The sequence below is a fragment of the Ochotona princeps genome, chromosome 19 (genome assembly GCF_030435755.1).
Source record: "Ochotona princeps isolate mOchPri1 chromosome 19, mOchPri1.hap1, whole genome shotgun sequence".
In the NCBI taxonomy this organism is placed as follows: Eukaryota; Metazoa; Chordata; class Mammalia; order Lagomorpha; family Ochotonidae; genus Ochotona; species Ochotona princeps.
The window spans coordinates 37,139,377-37,152,327 of record NC_080850.1 but is presented as its reverse complement, the minus strand read 5'-3'; the positions used below and the strand labels follow the sequence as shown (position 1 = coordinate 37,152,327).

The 12,951-nt window shown below is 55.5% G+C and overlaps 1 protein-coding gene across 8 annotated transcripts in view; it reads right to left on the bottom strand.

Moving 5' to 3' along the window:
• Positions 1 to 12,951, bottom strand: part of ACSL6 (acyl-CoA synthetase long chain family member 6) — a 53,002-nt gene extending 40,051 nt beyond the window's left edge. For 2 of the 8 annotated variants that reach the window (XM_004586383.3, XM_058677338.1), the window contains exon 1: positions 12,306 to 12,949. In XM_004586383.3, coding sequence (XP_004586440.1) covers positions 12,306 to 12,354 — 49 coding nt within the window. In that variant the 5' untranslated portion in view covers positions 12,355 to 12,949. Of the gene's footprint in view, positions 1 to 9,044; positions 9,126 to 9,817; positions 9,929 to 12,305 lie in introns of all 8 variants that reach the window. The other 6 variants (XM_058677340.1, XM_058677339.1, XM_058677341.1 and 3 more) reach the window with 6 other exon arrangements.

Below are 12,951 nucleotides of genomic sequence, written 5' to 3'. Positions count from 1 at the left end.
AAGTGGCTGCCCACTCCTCAGGCTCCCGCTCAGGTCAACCCCCACTAAGGAGTTATCCACAGTGGCTCCAGCAACTCTCTGGCCCTGAATCGGGCCTGTGCCCCTCCCAGTTTGGGCAGCTACCAGAGGGTCTTATTCTTCAGGGTTCATCAACCTCAGATAGTTAGGACCGTCTGCACTTAACCCTAAGAGCCCTTAGAAGCCTGCAGGCAGAACTGCAAAATTAGGTCCTCTAAGGACACTGGCCTTGGAGTCAGCCCACGCCACCAAGCCCTTGGCAGGGGAGGACACAACCTAAGCCTAGGAGTCAGCTCTCTTCTCTACTGTACAGGGCGGGCCTTGGCCTCCACTGACCTCCATATCTCTCTGTGCACCTGGAATGGGGCTCAGCAGTCCCTGGGGTCCCCACTATGGCTGTCCCCTTCCATTCCCCAAGAGGCTTTCCAATCGCAGCAGCAGTGAGCGTGGGTACAAGTGTCTGTGCAGACGGCACCTTAGGGAGTCGCTGGTGCTGATGTTGCCAAGTGAGTGTCTCTGAGTGTTTGTAAATATTCACCTTCCGGGAGCTCCCAGCCCTCATCAGGAACTTGCCTCCTCCTCTCACCTTATTCTCTGGTCCACATTAGTCAAATACCAAAGTAATGGAACAGGTGTAGGGGTGGGGAGGTGGGGAGACTTCAGCCTTATCTTGTCTTGAATCTTGCTGATTCAGGACACATGACAGAGGCTACTGGTGAAAGCCATTGCTCGACAATCATGCTAGGCTAGAGAAGGGGAAAGGGCCCTAGTGGGAAGCACGGTGGTCCCAGGGAGGTGGATAACAGAGGCAAACTCCCAAGCATAGTCCCTGCAGAAATGGGCCTGAGGCCCGCGGCTCCGCTCTGCCTCCTAAGGCCAGCATCTGCTCAGCGGGACTACTTCCCAACCAGTTCTCAAACCAGACTACTCCTCTCCACCCCCAGGCCAGGCCAGGCCAGCTTCCAACCACCACCAAGATCCTTAGAGTCTTCCTTCCTCCTTAGTATCACCCCAGCTTCCCTTAGTGTCAGCTTGGTTTGTGGGGGGAAAGGGGCCTTGCAGTGGGACTCCGGGCATCTGGTAACGCTGAGGCTTTGAGAAAGAGCGGGGAAGCACAGCAAAGCCATCCACTCAACAGAGAATCTCTTTAACTATCAAGTAAAGAGCTCAGAAAAGAATCCTGCAACCTCTCCCAGGCCCTGCAAACAAACTGGAGCAAGCAAATGAGGACGGGGCTCCAAACTGACCTGGGTGCACACATGCCTTGACTTAGACTCCTACCAGCTGCACAGCCGTGGGCAAGTCACTCTATCCCTTCAGCCTTCATCTCAGACAGAGAAGGTGGTGCCAGGCACACAGGAAGGAAGACATTCAGCACAGGGGAGTTCCTGAAGCGGTTCTCCCACCTCTTTGCCAGCCAAAGATGCTCAAAGACAGCTTGCAAAAGTAGATGCATTCACACCCTACCTTCCAGTGGGCTCCTGGCACTGGGGAGGCGACTGAGCTTGTCTCGCTAGAACCAGCCTCACTTTATAGGATCTGCAGGGCCCAGGGAAAGAGGTGACCACATCTAGATCAAAGCACAAAAGTGGTGAAGGCCCTGCCCCAAGTCCGCCCTTCTGGGGACAGCCGATGGCAACAGCCACCTGCTCTGAGGAGTCGGGTGGTGGCAGAGCTCCCTGGTGGTTGTGGGAAGTCTGGCAGAATCAAGAGCAGAGCAGCTCTGCTAGGAGCTGCTGGCCCTCAAGGTCCCCTGCTGCCCCGCCCTCCTTGGCACACAGGGCGGGGCAGTGCTGGCTCAGATCAGCTCAGGGCCAAGTTACCCAGCCTTAACCCTCACTCTGCCAGCTTAATGTGAGCCTCTGAGGATATCCCTAGCCCTTCAGGCCCTTCCTTCATCTTCTGTCTTGGAGGGGAGTTCACCAAGTGCATTTCTAAAGGACAGGGTCTCCTTTACACACTAATCTGAGGCACAGATTAGGGGCTAGGGACCCCGAGCAAGCAGGAGTGGTGAGGAGGAGGGGAGATGCAGATGAACCCGTTTACCCAGAGTCTCTGCCTCCAACCTCTCCTGGGGCTGCTCCACTCCCTGCCCCTGCAAGGTCACAATCAGTCCACTTGGGGAGAGGAAAGGAACTGGGCACAGTCCCAAATCAAACATGCTTGGGGAGTGGGACACTCTGGCCCAAAGATCAGTGCCAGCAGGTGGAAGAAAGTGGCTCATCCCCACAAGGCTCAGAGCCACTTCCTAGCTCCTCCTCATGGCAGCCCTGAGCCATGCAGTTCCCTGGCTAGTTCAGCAATGATGGTCATGCTGGGGCATGACCACACCCTCCTGGAAGCAAAGCTGAGCTCCGGATTTGGGACTGTGATCCTCCCAGGAGCCTCTCTTGCAAGGTGCTGAGATAGGATGGCAGGGAGGCTACTTTTGTAACCTCATCATTCCTGCCTCTGTGACTCACACTGAGCTGGGCACAGAGTAGGCGTGGAGTACCAACTGTTAAGGAGGAACAAACAAGTGTAGACCACCTAAGCCTTTGCACGGAGTGCTTCCCAGTCTGTCCAGAATATACTACGCACCTCCCACTGCCACAGTGACACCCCAGGCCTAATTCTGGAGCTCCTCCGGAGAGCTCTGCTCATCCTGCCTGTAGATTGTACAGCTCAGGCTTGGAACACAGCCCTAGGGCTGACAGCAGCTTCTTCAGCCCACCCTGCGATTTAACACACCAAGAAGACAGACAACTTCCTGCCCCAGCCTTCCAGGCTACCCTGGTTAGAATGCACCTGCAACCTAAGCAGCTGTTTCCCCTTCTTTCCCAGTAGGAGCCCCATTTTCCTCAGAGACGTCTTTAAGTAAGACAAAAGCCACATCTCGTGCTCCTCAAGGCAGATGCTGGTGCAGGAGGTCCAAAAGGCCACACCAAAGTCCCGGCAGGTGGCACGGGTCTGGAGCTGAGAGCAGCTCTGACCCAGGAAAGCTGCCAGGTTAAGGGATGCACAGATAACAATGTCAGAACTATGTGACCCTAGCCTATGGAAGTATATGCATAAAAGCCTATGCATACCTGGCCTGACATCCACCCTGCCACCTGGGGACCCAACCTCATGCCCACTGTGAAACAAGGGCTTTCTCTCTATCTCCTCATGGATTAATTAGGTATTAATTATATTCATAGAACCACCAGGTGATTGGGGTTTGGAAATTGCCAGGTGAGCAACAAACTGTATATGCCCTGTGAGACACGGGACCATGATACGCGTTGCGGGGTTACAAGGTGCCTGTCTCACTGAGCCTGCTCAAAGAGCCCCACAATAGCTCTGACAGTTCAAGCTGCCGGAACGCAGAAAGGCCCGACCAAGGCTGGTTGTGCCTCGCCGCTTCACAGATGCTCAGTGAACAGTTTCCCTTGAGCAGTCTCCACTTGCCCTCTGTCCACCTTCCCCTCACCCCCAACAGCATCTTTCCAGCACCTCACTCACCCTAAACCCGGTCAGAGAACGTGGACTCACATGCCTGACGCTGGCACCGGGCAGCCAGGCTCAAAACAACACTTTCAGGAACTTAAAAATATGAATGCCCTTGAGAGCAGAGAAACGAACAGAAACACAGTTGCACGGAGCTAAGATAAAGGATGTCCTCGTGGCGAATCAGGCACAATGAGACTCAGGGAAAAGAGCGCGAGCAGAGGCTCCGCAATGACAGCCGTACCTCCGGTTGCTTTTACAGAGATGACCACGGTTCAGGCGAACCCCGGCCTCCCTGTCCTTCCTTCTACACCAAGTCTTGGGTCAGCAGGCAAACCTAGGGACATTTGAGAGGGCCATGCCCACTGCACAGGGACACCCCCTGACCAGGCCCCACTCTGTAGGAAACCAAATCCTGTGGCTGCAACATGATCCTTCCCCTCCCAGCCCTGTCCCCTTTTGGGACTGCAGTGTCTTGGCCTGGCGAGTAGTGATCCTTTTCCATCGCTGCTGCAAACTGAGGACAGACTGGCAAACCCCACGCAATCAAGCCCAGGGGAGGGTAGATGGGCTGCTCCAGGCAGGGCCGTGCTCACACAGCTCGCTTTGCAGGTGGCCAGGGTACAGGTGGGACAGGACCTGACTTCCTTCTGCTGGGAGGGGCTCCCTAAAGTAGGGAAGTTCTCCCATCAAGACACATTTAGAGGTCAAGGAGCTCAGAGAACGTGACAGAGACACGCTTGCTTGCTTATTTACTAAGGGTCTCTTGGGGACAGCTGCTTAGGGAGAAATGCACAAAACAGAGGCAGGTCCTTGGTCAGCAAGAGAGAGGTAAGAGAAGGTAGGAGCCAGGTTGGAGAGGGAAGGAGAGTCAGGCCGGGGCACAAAGACACAAGGAAAGAGCAGGCTGACAAGTTTCAGGAAAAGCCTGCAGGGCACAACCTTACAGGAGCCCTCCCACCTGAGCACTGGGCTGGCCCCACTGAGGACCAGGATAGCAAGCCCAGAGTGGCAGGATGGTGCTTAGCTGCAGAGAAGGACTGTGGCTGGACCTGTACGTATGCCTCACACCTTCCAAGCCACAGCCCGCATGCTAATGGCGTCCACCAGCTCATCTGGGACTTGAGAATGGCAGGATAGCCCAGGGAAGCTTGCCCCTCCGCCCCTGCTAAGGGGTCTGCAGCTGCAGCAAGGGGCAGACAACTCCTTCACCCACGATGGCAGGAATCATTGTTTGGGGGCTTTGGATATGTGTTTTTCATAGATCAGACAATGAGTAGGAAAAAAAGTTCTGCCTCTGGTTAAGGGCAAAATTTCTAGCAAATTTCATAAATAGCTTAATTTTCTGGTAAATCTGCTAAGTAGCTTAATTTTCTGGCTTCCCTGTATACTGAGCAAAATCTCTTCACAAAGTCCCAGTAAGAAACAAAGCTGAATTTTTCCCAATCCAGCCAAAGGTGGTGCTGGTCGGCAGGAAGGTGCCACATCTGAAATCACCCCACTGGGGTTCAGGGCAACAGAACTGTTGACCTCCAGCCGGGTTGGTGGGGGTAAGGGGTAGCAGGGTGGAGGAGCCAGGCCTCATTGTATACAGGGTTAACCTCAGACCTAGGCAGCCCAGGCTTAGCTGGACGGGCAGCCAAGGACTCAGGCCTCCTTTTCAAGGCCAGGATAAACAGGGGATATGCATGCGGCCACTTCCCGAGGAGTGGCAGGGTAGGCCCGCTGCTGGTGGCCGGGCCTGCATCACTCCACTCGGGACTGTCACATGAAAGGGTTCGTGCTCCTGCTGCTGGCTCAGGCGCCCAGCCAGCCCGGGGCTGTTCTCACCAGAAAACAAACATCTCTTTTAGACCAAGCAAAATGAGGTCCCAGCTTCCCTAGGACAGCTACTGGACGTTGTTCACGCTGACCCACTGGGGAACCCAGCACTCAGGAATCTCTCTTTCTACCTACCAGCTCTCGAGAGGGAGTTGAGACCCGTCAAATCCCTCTCGCAACACTGTGGGGACCATGTGAGGTCAGGGAGGCTTAAAAGGAGAGGCGGGCCAGCCCCTTGCAAGTTTGTTTTGTTGTTTTTTTTTTTAAGGACTAGTCAAGCCTGCTTGTGCGGGGACAACCCAGCGAGGACCTCAAGAGTCCCTACAAGGTGGTGCTGGTGAACACGGAGAAGGAAGTGAGCAGAAGGAAAATGTTAGTGACGGGGAAACCCTGGAGCCCAAGGAGAGGCAGTGACTGCTGCTGGGAGCGTCCTTGAGCTGTGCTGGGCATCAGGGCAGCCCAGAGCCCAGTGCAGAGACACCCCAGGACTTAGGCTCCTGCTGCAGCAGAGGGGTAGACCACAGTCAGACTTCCAGGAGCCAGAAACTGCTCTGATCACTCCAGGGCCCCAGTTAACCACAGCACAAATCTTGTGCCCTATGGGGACTGGCTGCTACTCAGATTCTCACTAATGGGACACAAAGATACAAGCAAGTCATTTGGTCTGAGAGGACACACCCAGGGCAAAAACACTGAAGAGCTGATTCTGACTCAACAGAAGGAACTGCTTTACTGACCTCCTGCGCCACAAGGCTGGCAGGCCTCCCAGCTCCTGGCTGCCTCCCTCCGCAGCCCTCCCACTGCTACTCAGGGCACACCAAGTGCTCGCGAAGCCAGGATGCCAGGCTCGTCAGGTTCAGGGAGGAGACTGAAGAGGCAGAGAGAGCACTCTGCAGAATGAATTCAGAAATGTGGCCTTACCAATCCCGGCATTCCCTGATGTCTGTCTTAGGACAAGGAGGTCAAGGACAGAGGTACTCAAAGGTGTTCTCAAAGCCTGCCCTTCCTTCTCCTCCAATTCCTGCAGACACAGCTGGGTTTGAGCGGGGCAAGGCTGAGTACAGGTGAGTAGAAGGGGTTTCCCTGAACCACATCCAACCTAAGTGCTGGGAGGTGCAGTCACCATCAGTGTGGAGGTTCTCTGGCCACTAAACAGAGTTCCGGCGGGCTCCATGCAGCCCCAGCTCCAGAGACAGAGCAGAGGGGCTAGAAGCACTGCTCTTCTCAGAGGGCCCTTCTCCATGCTAGTAACTATCTTCCTCAGCTCAGCCTGAGGGCCTCACCAGCCAGCCCCCAATCAACTGCTCAGTCCATTGTCACTGGCTCGCCCCCATGCCACTTGTTGCTTGCACTCTGTCCCAGCTCTGAGTATCCTTTCTGTGTGCCTCCAACTGACCTTGCTAGGCAATCTCTGCCTCACTTTACTGTCCCTCTCAGTAGCCTTTCTGCCTATTTGGCAGGCTCCGTAGTCAGTACCCAGAGTGGTCTGCAGTTAAGGTTGTGGTGGCCAGGCAGGAGAAACTCCACAAGGATGCCTTAGTCCCTTCAAGAGTCCACACATTAGAGGAAAAAGCAGTGTTCTGCAGCAGCGCTGAGTCCTCCTGCCCCCCGGGATCCATGTCCTGACTGGTGCCTGTGATGGAGAGGGATGACATTCCAGGCACAGGTTAGTGAGTCCATCCCAGAGCTTCCCATTCAGCGCTGGACCTGCCTGCCTGGCAGCCCTCTCTCACTCCTCCTGTAGGCTCGACCACTAGGTCTGTCTCTGGCCCTAATCAACGTTGACCCCAGAATCGGAGCACTGAGGTCAGTGGCTCCCTCCTGGCCTGACTGCTGCTCTAAAGCTCCTGGAGGCAGGTCTCCAGGCAGGCAAGTCTATATGAGCAGATGGCAGATGTCAAGCTCACAAGCCATGCTGAATGCCTGGATTAGGTGTGGGGAGAGAAGGCCTCTCTAGAAAAAGCAGGTGGAAAGAGTCGGGTGGGACTTCTGAAAATCCTTCAGACTCAACAATTACTGTTGGGCCCTCATAATAGACTGAGAATTCCAGACTGAGTCACCTGTGTGAGGACAGGTGTGTGACAGAATCACTAAGGTTAAAAGTATAAATTCTGCCTGAGAATTTCTGTTCCAACACACTTCCCATCTCCCCCTTTCTATCATAAAGCCTAGGTGACACCCGAATCAAGAGCTACACTAAGGAAGCAGGCCCAGGAATGACCATCCCTACCAGGTACAGCTGAGTGAATGAGGAAGACTCAACCCTGGGCATCCTGAAGGGAACTCCAAGGGCCACAGCACTCCCCTCACCCACAACCGCCAGCCAGGCAAAGGCAGGTAAGGGACCATTACAGCAGACTATCCAGAGAGATGAGGACTCCTCTTAGCTGCGCTCAGCAAATGGTCAGAGCTGCGGGGAAAGCAAGAACCCTGCAGGTGCAAGGAGACAACAGCCTGCAGGGAAGCCCACCTCGCATGGAACAGGTAACTCTGAAGGACTGGGTTCATTCCTCCACTCACTGTTCATTCTTCCATTCACTCAGCAATCACTTGCAGGGCCCTTCATTCTGTTCCTCACACTACTGGTTTTCCATACTTATACATCTCCAGTGAACACTGGCGTGGCTCTACCTGCAAATTCATACTTGCTTTCCCTATCACTTCCACCACATTGATGTCACCCCTCAGATGGGCACAGAGCCTGACGCCTTCATGGGAGAGCTCTCAAAGTCTCTAGTTTTGCTGACTGACTTGTGGTGAACAAAGACCATATAACCACACTATTATTAAAAAGAAACTACCCTCAGGAAATTCTTCATCTCATCCATTTATACAGTAAACACTGATGTGTGTCCCTGACTTGGGGACACAAAAATGCGACAACCTGGCCCTGCCCCCAAAGAGGAACAAGGACTCAAAGAGGAGGCCAACAGAACATGCATGAGGCTTTCACAGCACAGGGATTGTGTCGCCATGGGTCACACCTCCTTGATGCCACCGTTGCCTAGAATATAGTCAGCACGGTGTGGCCTAGCACTCTAGCCCTGCACAACCCATCTCTGGCAACCTCACCAACCAAGCAGAATTTATACCTTTAACCTTAGTGATTCTGTCACACACCTGTCCTCACACAGGTGACTCAGTCTGGAGCGCCTGTCTTTTCCCGGCCCTTGCCTGCCTGGAACCCTGGGCCTCTTCTAAGCAAGGCCTAGCACAAGCTGCTGGGATTTAGCTAGCATTTCAATGAGCCCTGCCCCGTGTGCCAGCCACTGTTCTTCATACTCTCCAGGCATCCTCTCTTCAAACCCTCTCCTGTTCAAGGACCATCTCCTCATCTGTGCCTACCAACAAGCTGCTAGAGGGGCTTGGACCCTCATGGATGGAAGCTGAAGATTGTGGTCACACTCATGGCTGTTAGGAGGTGGTTCACCTCTAAGTCTCCCTGGGTCTCAAAGCCTCATCTAAGAAATGGGGATGACAGCACAAAGAATGACACAGCAGTTGGTACATGGGAAGTGCTCAGTACACGTGCTCAAGTACAAAACTGGTCACACCACTATCCCAACCACATCCCCCCTCTCCTCTCCACCCAGAACTTCATCCACTCAGTGAAGATGTGAGCACCCACAGTGCAACAAGTGCTGGTGGGCTACACACTGCAACTTCTGTGACAAAGAAGCCTACTTAATTTTGTCTCTTTCTGCAAACAAACCAGAGCCTTATGCTCACTCACTCACCCTGTGCAGGGGGACAATCCTGGGTCCTTTCTGGCACTGCAGTTGAACCAAACTCAGTCTTCTGAAGGTCAACCTAAAAACCTTTATGAACAAGGCCAAAACAGCAGCTGTAGAGCAGACCACCTGGGTTCTGCTGCCCCCTGGTGTCAGTGTGCTGTCGCTGGGGCACCGCTACCTTCCAGGCTGGAGAACCCCAAGAAGGTACTGATGTCAATATCCTCCAGCACCTCCCAGGCACACCCTGTGCAAATTAGGGCTTGCTTCCTTTGTGAGGCACATTCCCAGATGGCCAGTGAGCTGTCTGTTCTGCCTGGGGCTCCACCATCTGTCCTGATTCCTAACTGCCTTCCTGGGATGGCCCCAGACCTCATAGCAGTCTTCCACTCTAATGACAGCCTGGGGTAGGCAAGGGGATGGGGAAGACCTGGGGGACTGAGTGTAAGTCCACACACTGGAGATCTACAGCCAGATGTCTGCCACACCAACCTCGCCTGTACCATCAGGGCCAGCCACATTTCCCTTTTCCCTTCCCAAGATCCAACCTCAACTCAGACCATCCTTGGGCCACTTCTTATCTATAACACCAGAACAGCTTCCCACTGCTCTCCTGACTTCATGTTCTACCCCTGGGCTAAGGCATCCACTCCCCTCCTGCCAGCCCGGTTTCCCCAGCACAAGTCCCTGAAGACTCACTCTACCCCATCCCCATTCCCTTTGCAGTGTTCCTGCAAACCTTTGCTGGACTGACTCCCCCTACTCCAAGGTTGGCCTACCTGCCTCTGACAACGCCCCCACGTGCCGCGGAACCCACTCAGACGTCACCGGTGTTCAGGTATACAGTTGAGCGAACTGGACCCTGTACAAGGGCATGGGTCTGCATCAGCCTAGAGGAAGGGGGGGGGGGCCCTTTTAGAAATGCATTTCCTCAGAATGGTGCCACACAGGCTGGCCTCCTATCCCATCTTCCCATTGTCCTCTGAGTGCCTGTGGCTCTGAGCCAGGCCCAGCATCTGACTCATGCTGGACTTACCTCACTTGTCTCTGCTCCCTACTCAACACGCAGGTAAAATCTGGGCTGGCCCATGACTCAGGGCTGTCCTCTCCAGCAGGAAACAGGATAGATGCACCCTGAGCACAGAGCTGCCTTCCCAGACACTTAGCTACTCCTCCAGGTGGCCTGCATCTCCCTGTCGTCATTCTGTCTCAGAGGTGCCTTGAGGGCAGCTCTAACTTGGCCGAACCTTATCTCCCTAGGGCCAGGTTAAGTAACAAACAGGGCAAAACTCTAATAGCCAATGACATCCCCTCAGTGCCCCCTCTCCCATTTCTGGCTGAAGGGAAAGGTCCTAGCAACTGCTAGTAATTACAGAGATGAAGAGGCAGGTATGTTCTCAGGCGTGCTTGCTAAACTCTAGTTCTTAGACCAGCAGTTCCCCCTGCCACTAGAAAAAGGATGAAGTCTCAAGGAGCGTTCAGACATGACCTAGGGAGCCCCTAGTGTGAGTCTGGGGCATTGGGTCCAACGTGTGCGCTCTGCAAGACTCAGTGTCTCTGTGTGCGTTGACAAGTTGGATCACTGTGGAAGCAGCAGTTCCAGGACCGTCTTCCTGACAGCTCCAAGGCCCCTGCACAGGCTGTCAGCAAGCCACAGACCCCTAGTTTCTCACCCAAAGAGGCACTCAAGTACTTTGGGAAATGGTCTACAAGAAGCAGCACAAAAGCCCAGCTTGGGTGGGTAAAATTGACCCCCACTTGCAGACAAGGGCCCTGAACCTGTGAGTGGCTCTTCTGTTGCTGACCTGTCATAAGTGGCCCCACGGCCCCTAGACGCTCTCCCCACCAAAAGAGCAAGGCCTCAGCAGCTTCTTTTCCTCTAATGGCTGGTGAAGGCCTCTTGAGGACAGGGCAGTGCGGTCCTGCCCTGAGTGGTTCTCATAGCAGACCTTACTCCGACAGCTCAAGCCTGTCACTGTCATCATTACTTTGATAAGTCCTGCCCCTTAGTTCTGTCCTTGTCTATTGAGTATGCATCAGGACCACAGCAGCCCTGTACAGTCTGACTAGCAGACACTGGCAGACAGAAGGAGCTTAGGGAGCTGAGGGGATTAGAGAGGCCCCATTCACTCCAGTCAGCCTACCTCAGGGCAATGGAAGGGGTGGGGGAAGTGATGACCCAGCCCACCTCTCTCCAGACACACTCCTGGCAGAATCAAGCATTTGGCATTGGCTGATCAATGGAGAGCTCAGATGGACTTGCAGCTGCCAGGTTTTAGCTCTGGAACACTGGGCAGATCAGCTAGCCTCTGGACCGCAGGTTGGGGGAAAAAAAAAAGAATGGCAGCACCACTCTCAGGATTTGCTACAAAGGCTAAGTAACACCCACAAAGTGTCAGGTAAGGATTTCAAAGGTCCAAGAACTTCCTTACCATCTCCAGGTTCCTGGAGCATTTGCATCAGCCTTGGTCGGGATTAAGACTAGTGGAAAGATTAGGCTGACTCTGCACATGCAGGTGGAGACCCCTGAGTGGAACTAAGTTCCCCCAGACCCTGGGGCTCTGGGGGTGGGGGAGGAGGGGAGGAGAATGGGGTGTAGAAACCTGTGCAGACCACACAGCTGGTAGTGAGTTGGGCTGCCTGGAAGGGAGATGCTGGCATGCTGCAAGGGGTTCAGGAGTGCTGGGCAGGGATCCCGTGGCCAGGGATATCCCAGCCTCTCCAGAGAGTGAAGGGTGAGGGCTGAATCCTGAGGAGGAGGTTGGGAGAGATAAATACAGGGTGAGGAGCCAGGAAAGCCCGAGGCTGCAGAAATCTTGTGCCAGCCAAGCGGCAAGGAGGACAGTGAGAAGACCCCCGAGGTCGGGGACAGAAAGCTCAGCCCTGCTTATACGGACGGACCCTCACTCTCTGGTCTCAGGAGAAAGCCAAGGACAAAGTCAAGCTTGTCCCAGCCTTGGCTCTGGGCCTAATCTAATAAGGAGGGGAACGCGGGAACAGGAAGAAGAGGGCTGTAGGGTCTCAGGGAGCGAGCCCGTCATCCCCACAGGCCCAGCTGCTTCGCAGACCCGACCCGGAGTCTGCCGGCGTTGGAGTTGGCCGGAGACCTTGAACGGACGACTCAGCAGGCAGCCGGGGATTCGGAGGCCCGCGGCTCCAACATCTCCACCGCGGGCCAAGATCCATGGCTGCGGAAGCTGAGGGTCTAAGAGGCGGGGAGTCGGAGTGGGGGGGGATGTCTATGATGGGAACGCGACCGGGACTTACCCGCTAAGAGCCAGAGGGAGCCTCCGGACACGAGGAAAAAGGTCAGCATGTCGCTGAGCCGGGCCGCCCGGCCCGCCCGGCCTCCGCGGCCCGCAGCCTGAGCCCCGCACCCGCAGCCCGGCACCTCCGCGCCGCCGCCGGGTATTTTTAGCCCCCGCCCCTTCGGCTCCGCAGCTCCCGCCTCCCCGAGCTGCTGCGGAGACTGCGCGGGCGGGGTTGGGTGCCGCGCTCCACACCGATCCCCACGCCCAGTCCCGCAGCCCAGCTGGGTCCCGGCGCCGCGCGCTCGGCGGCCTCATCGGAACCGCCGATCCCGGGCGGGGGAGGGGCCTGCCGGCGGCGCGAACCGACTTCTCCGCTCCCGCCCTCAACGTCAGGACCCGGCGTTCTGGCGAAACGGGCCGGAGGAAGTGCCCAAGCCACCGGCCTCCCCGGCCCGCGAGCGTCCTTCGCCTCCGCGCGCCCGCCGCCCAGATCTGAGGGTTGCGCACGCTCGGGTGGCGACACCTGTTCCAAGAGATGCACTTGCCTAGGAGGCGATGGCTCCAGACGCTGACGCGCTGCGGACCCGCGTCTGAGGAAACTGGGAGTCTTTTGAGCTCTACATTTTGGGCTAGGCAATAAAGGAGGCACCTGCGGCCCGTCG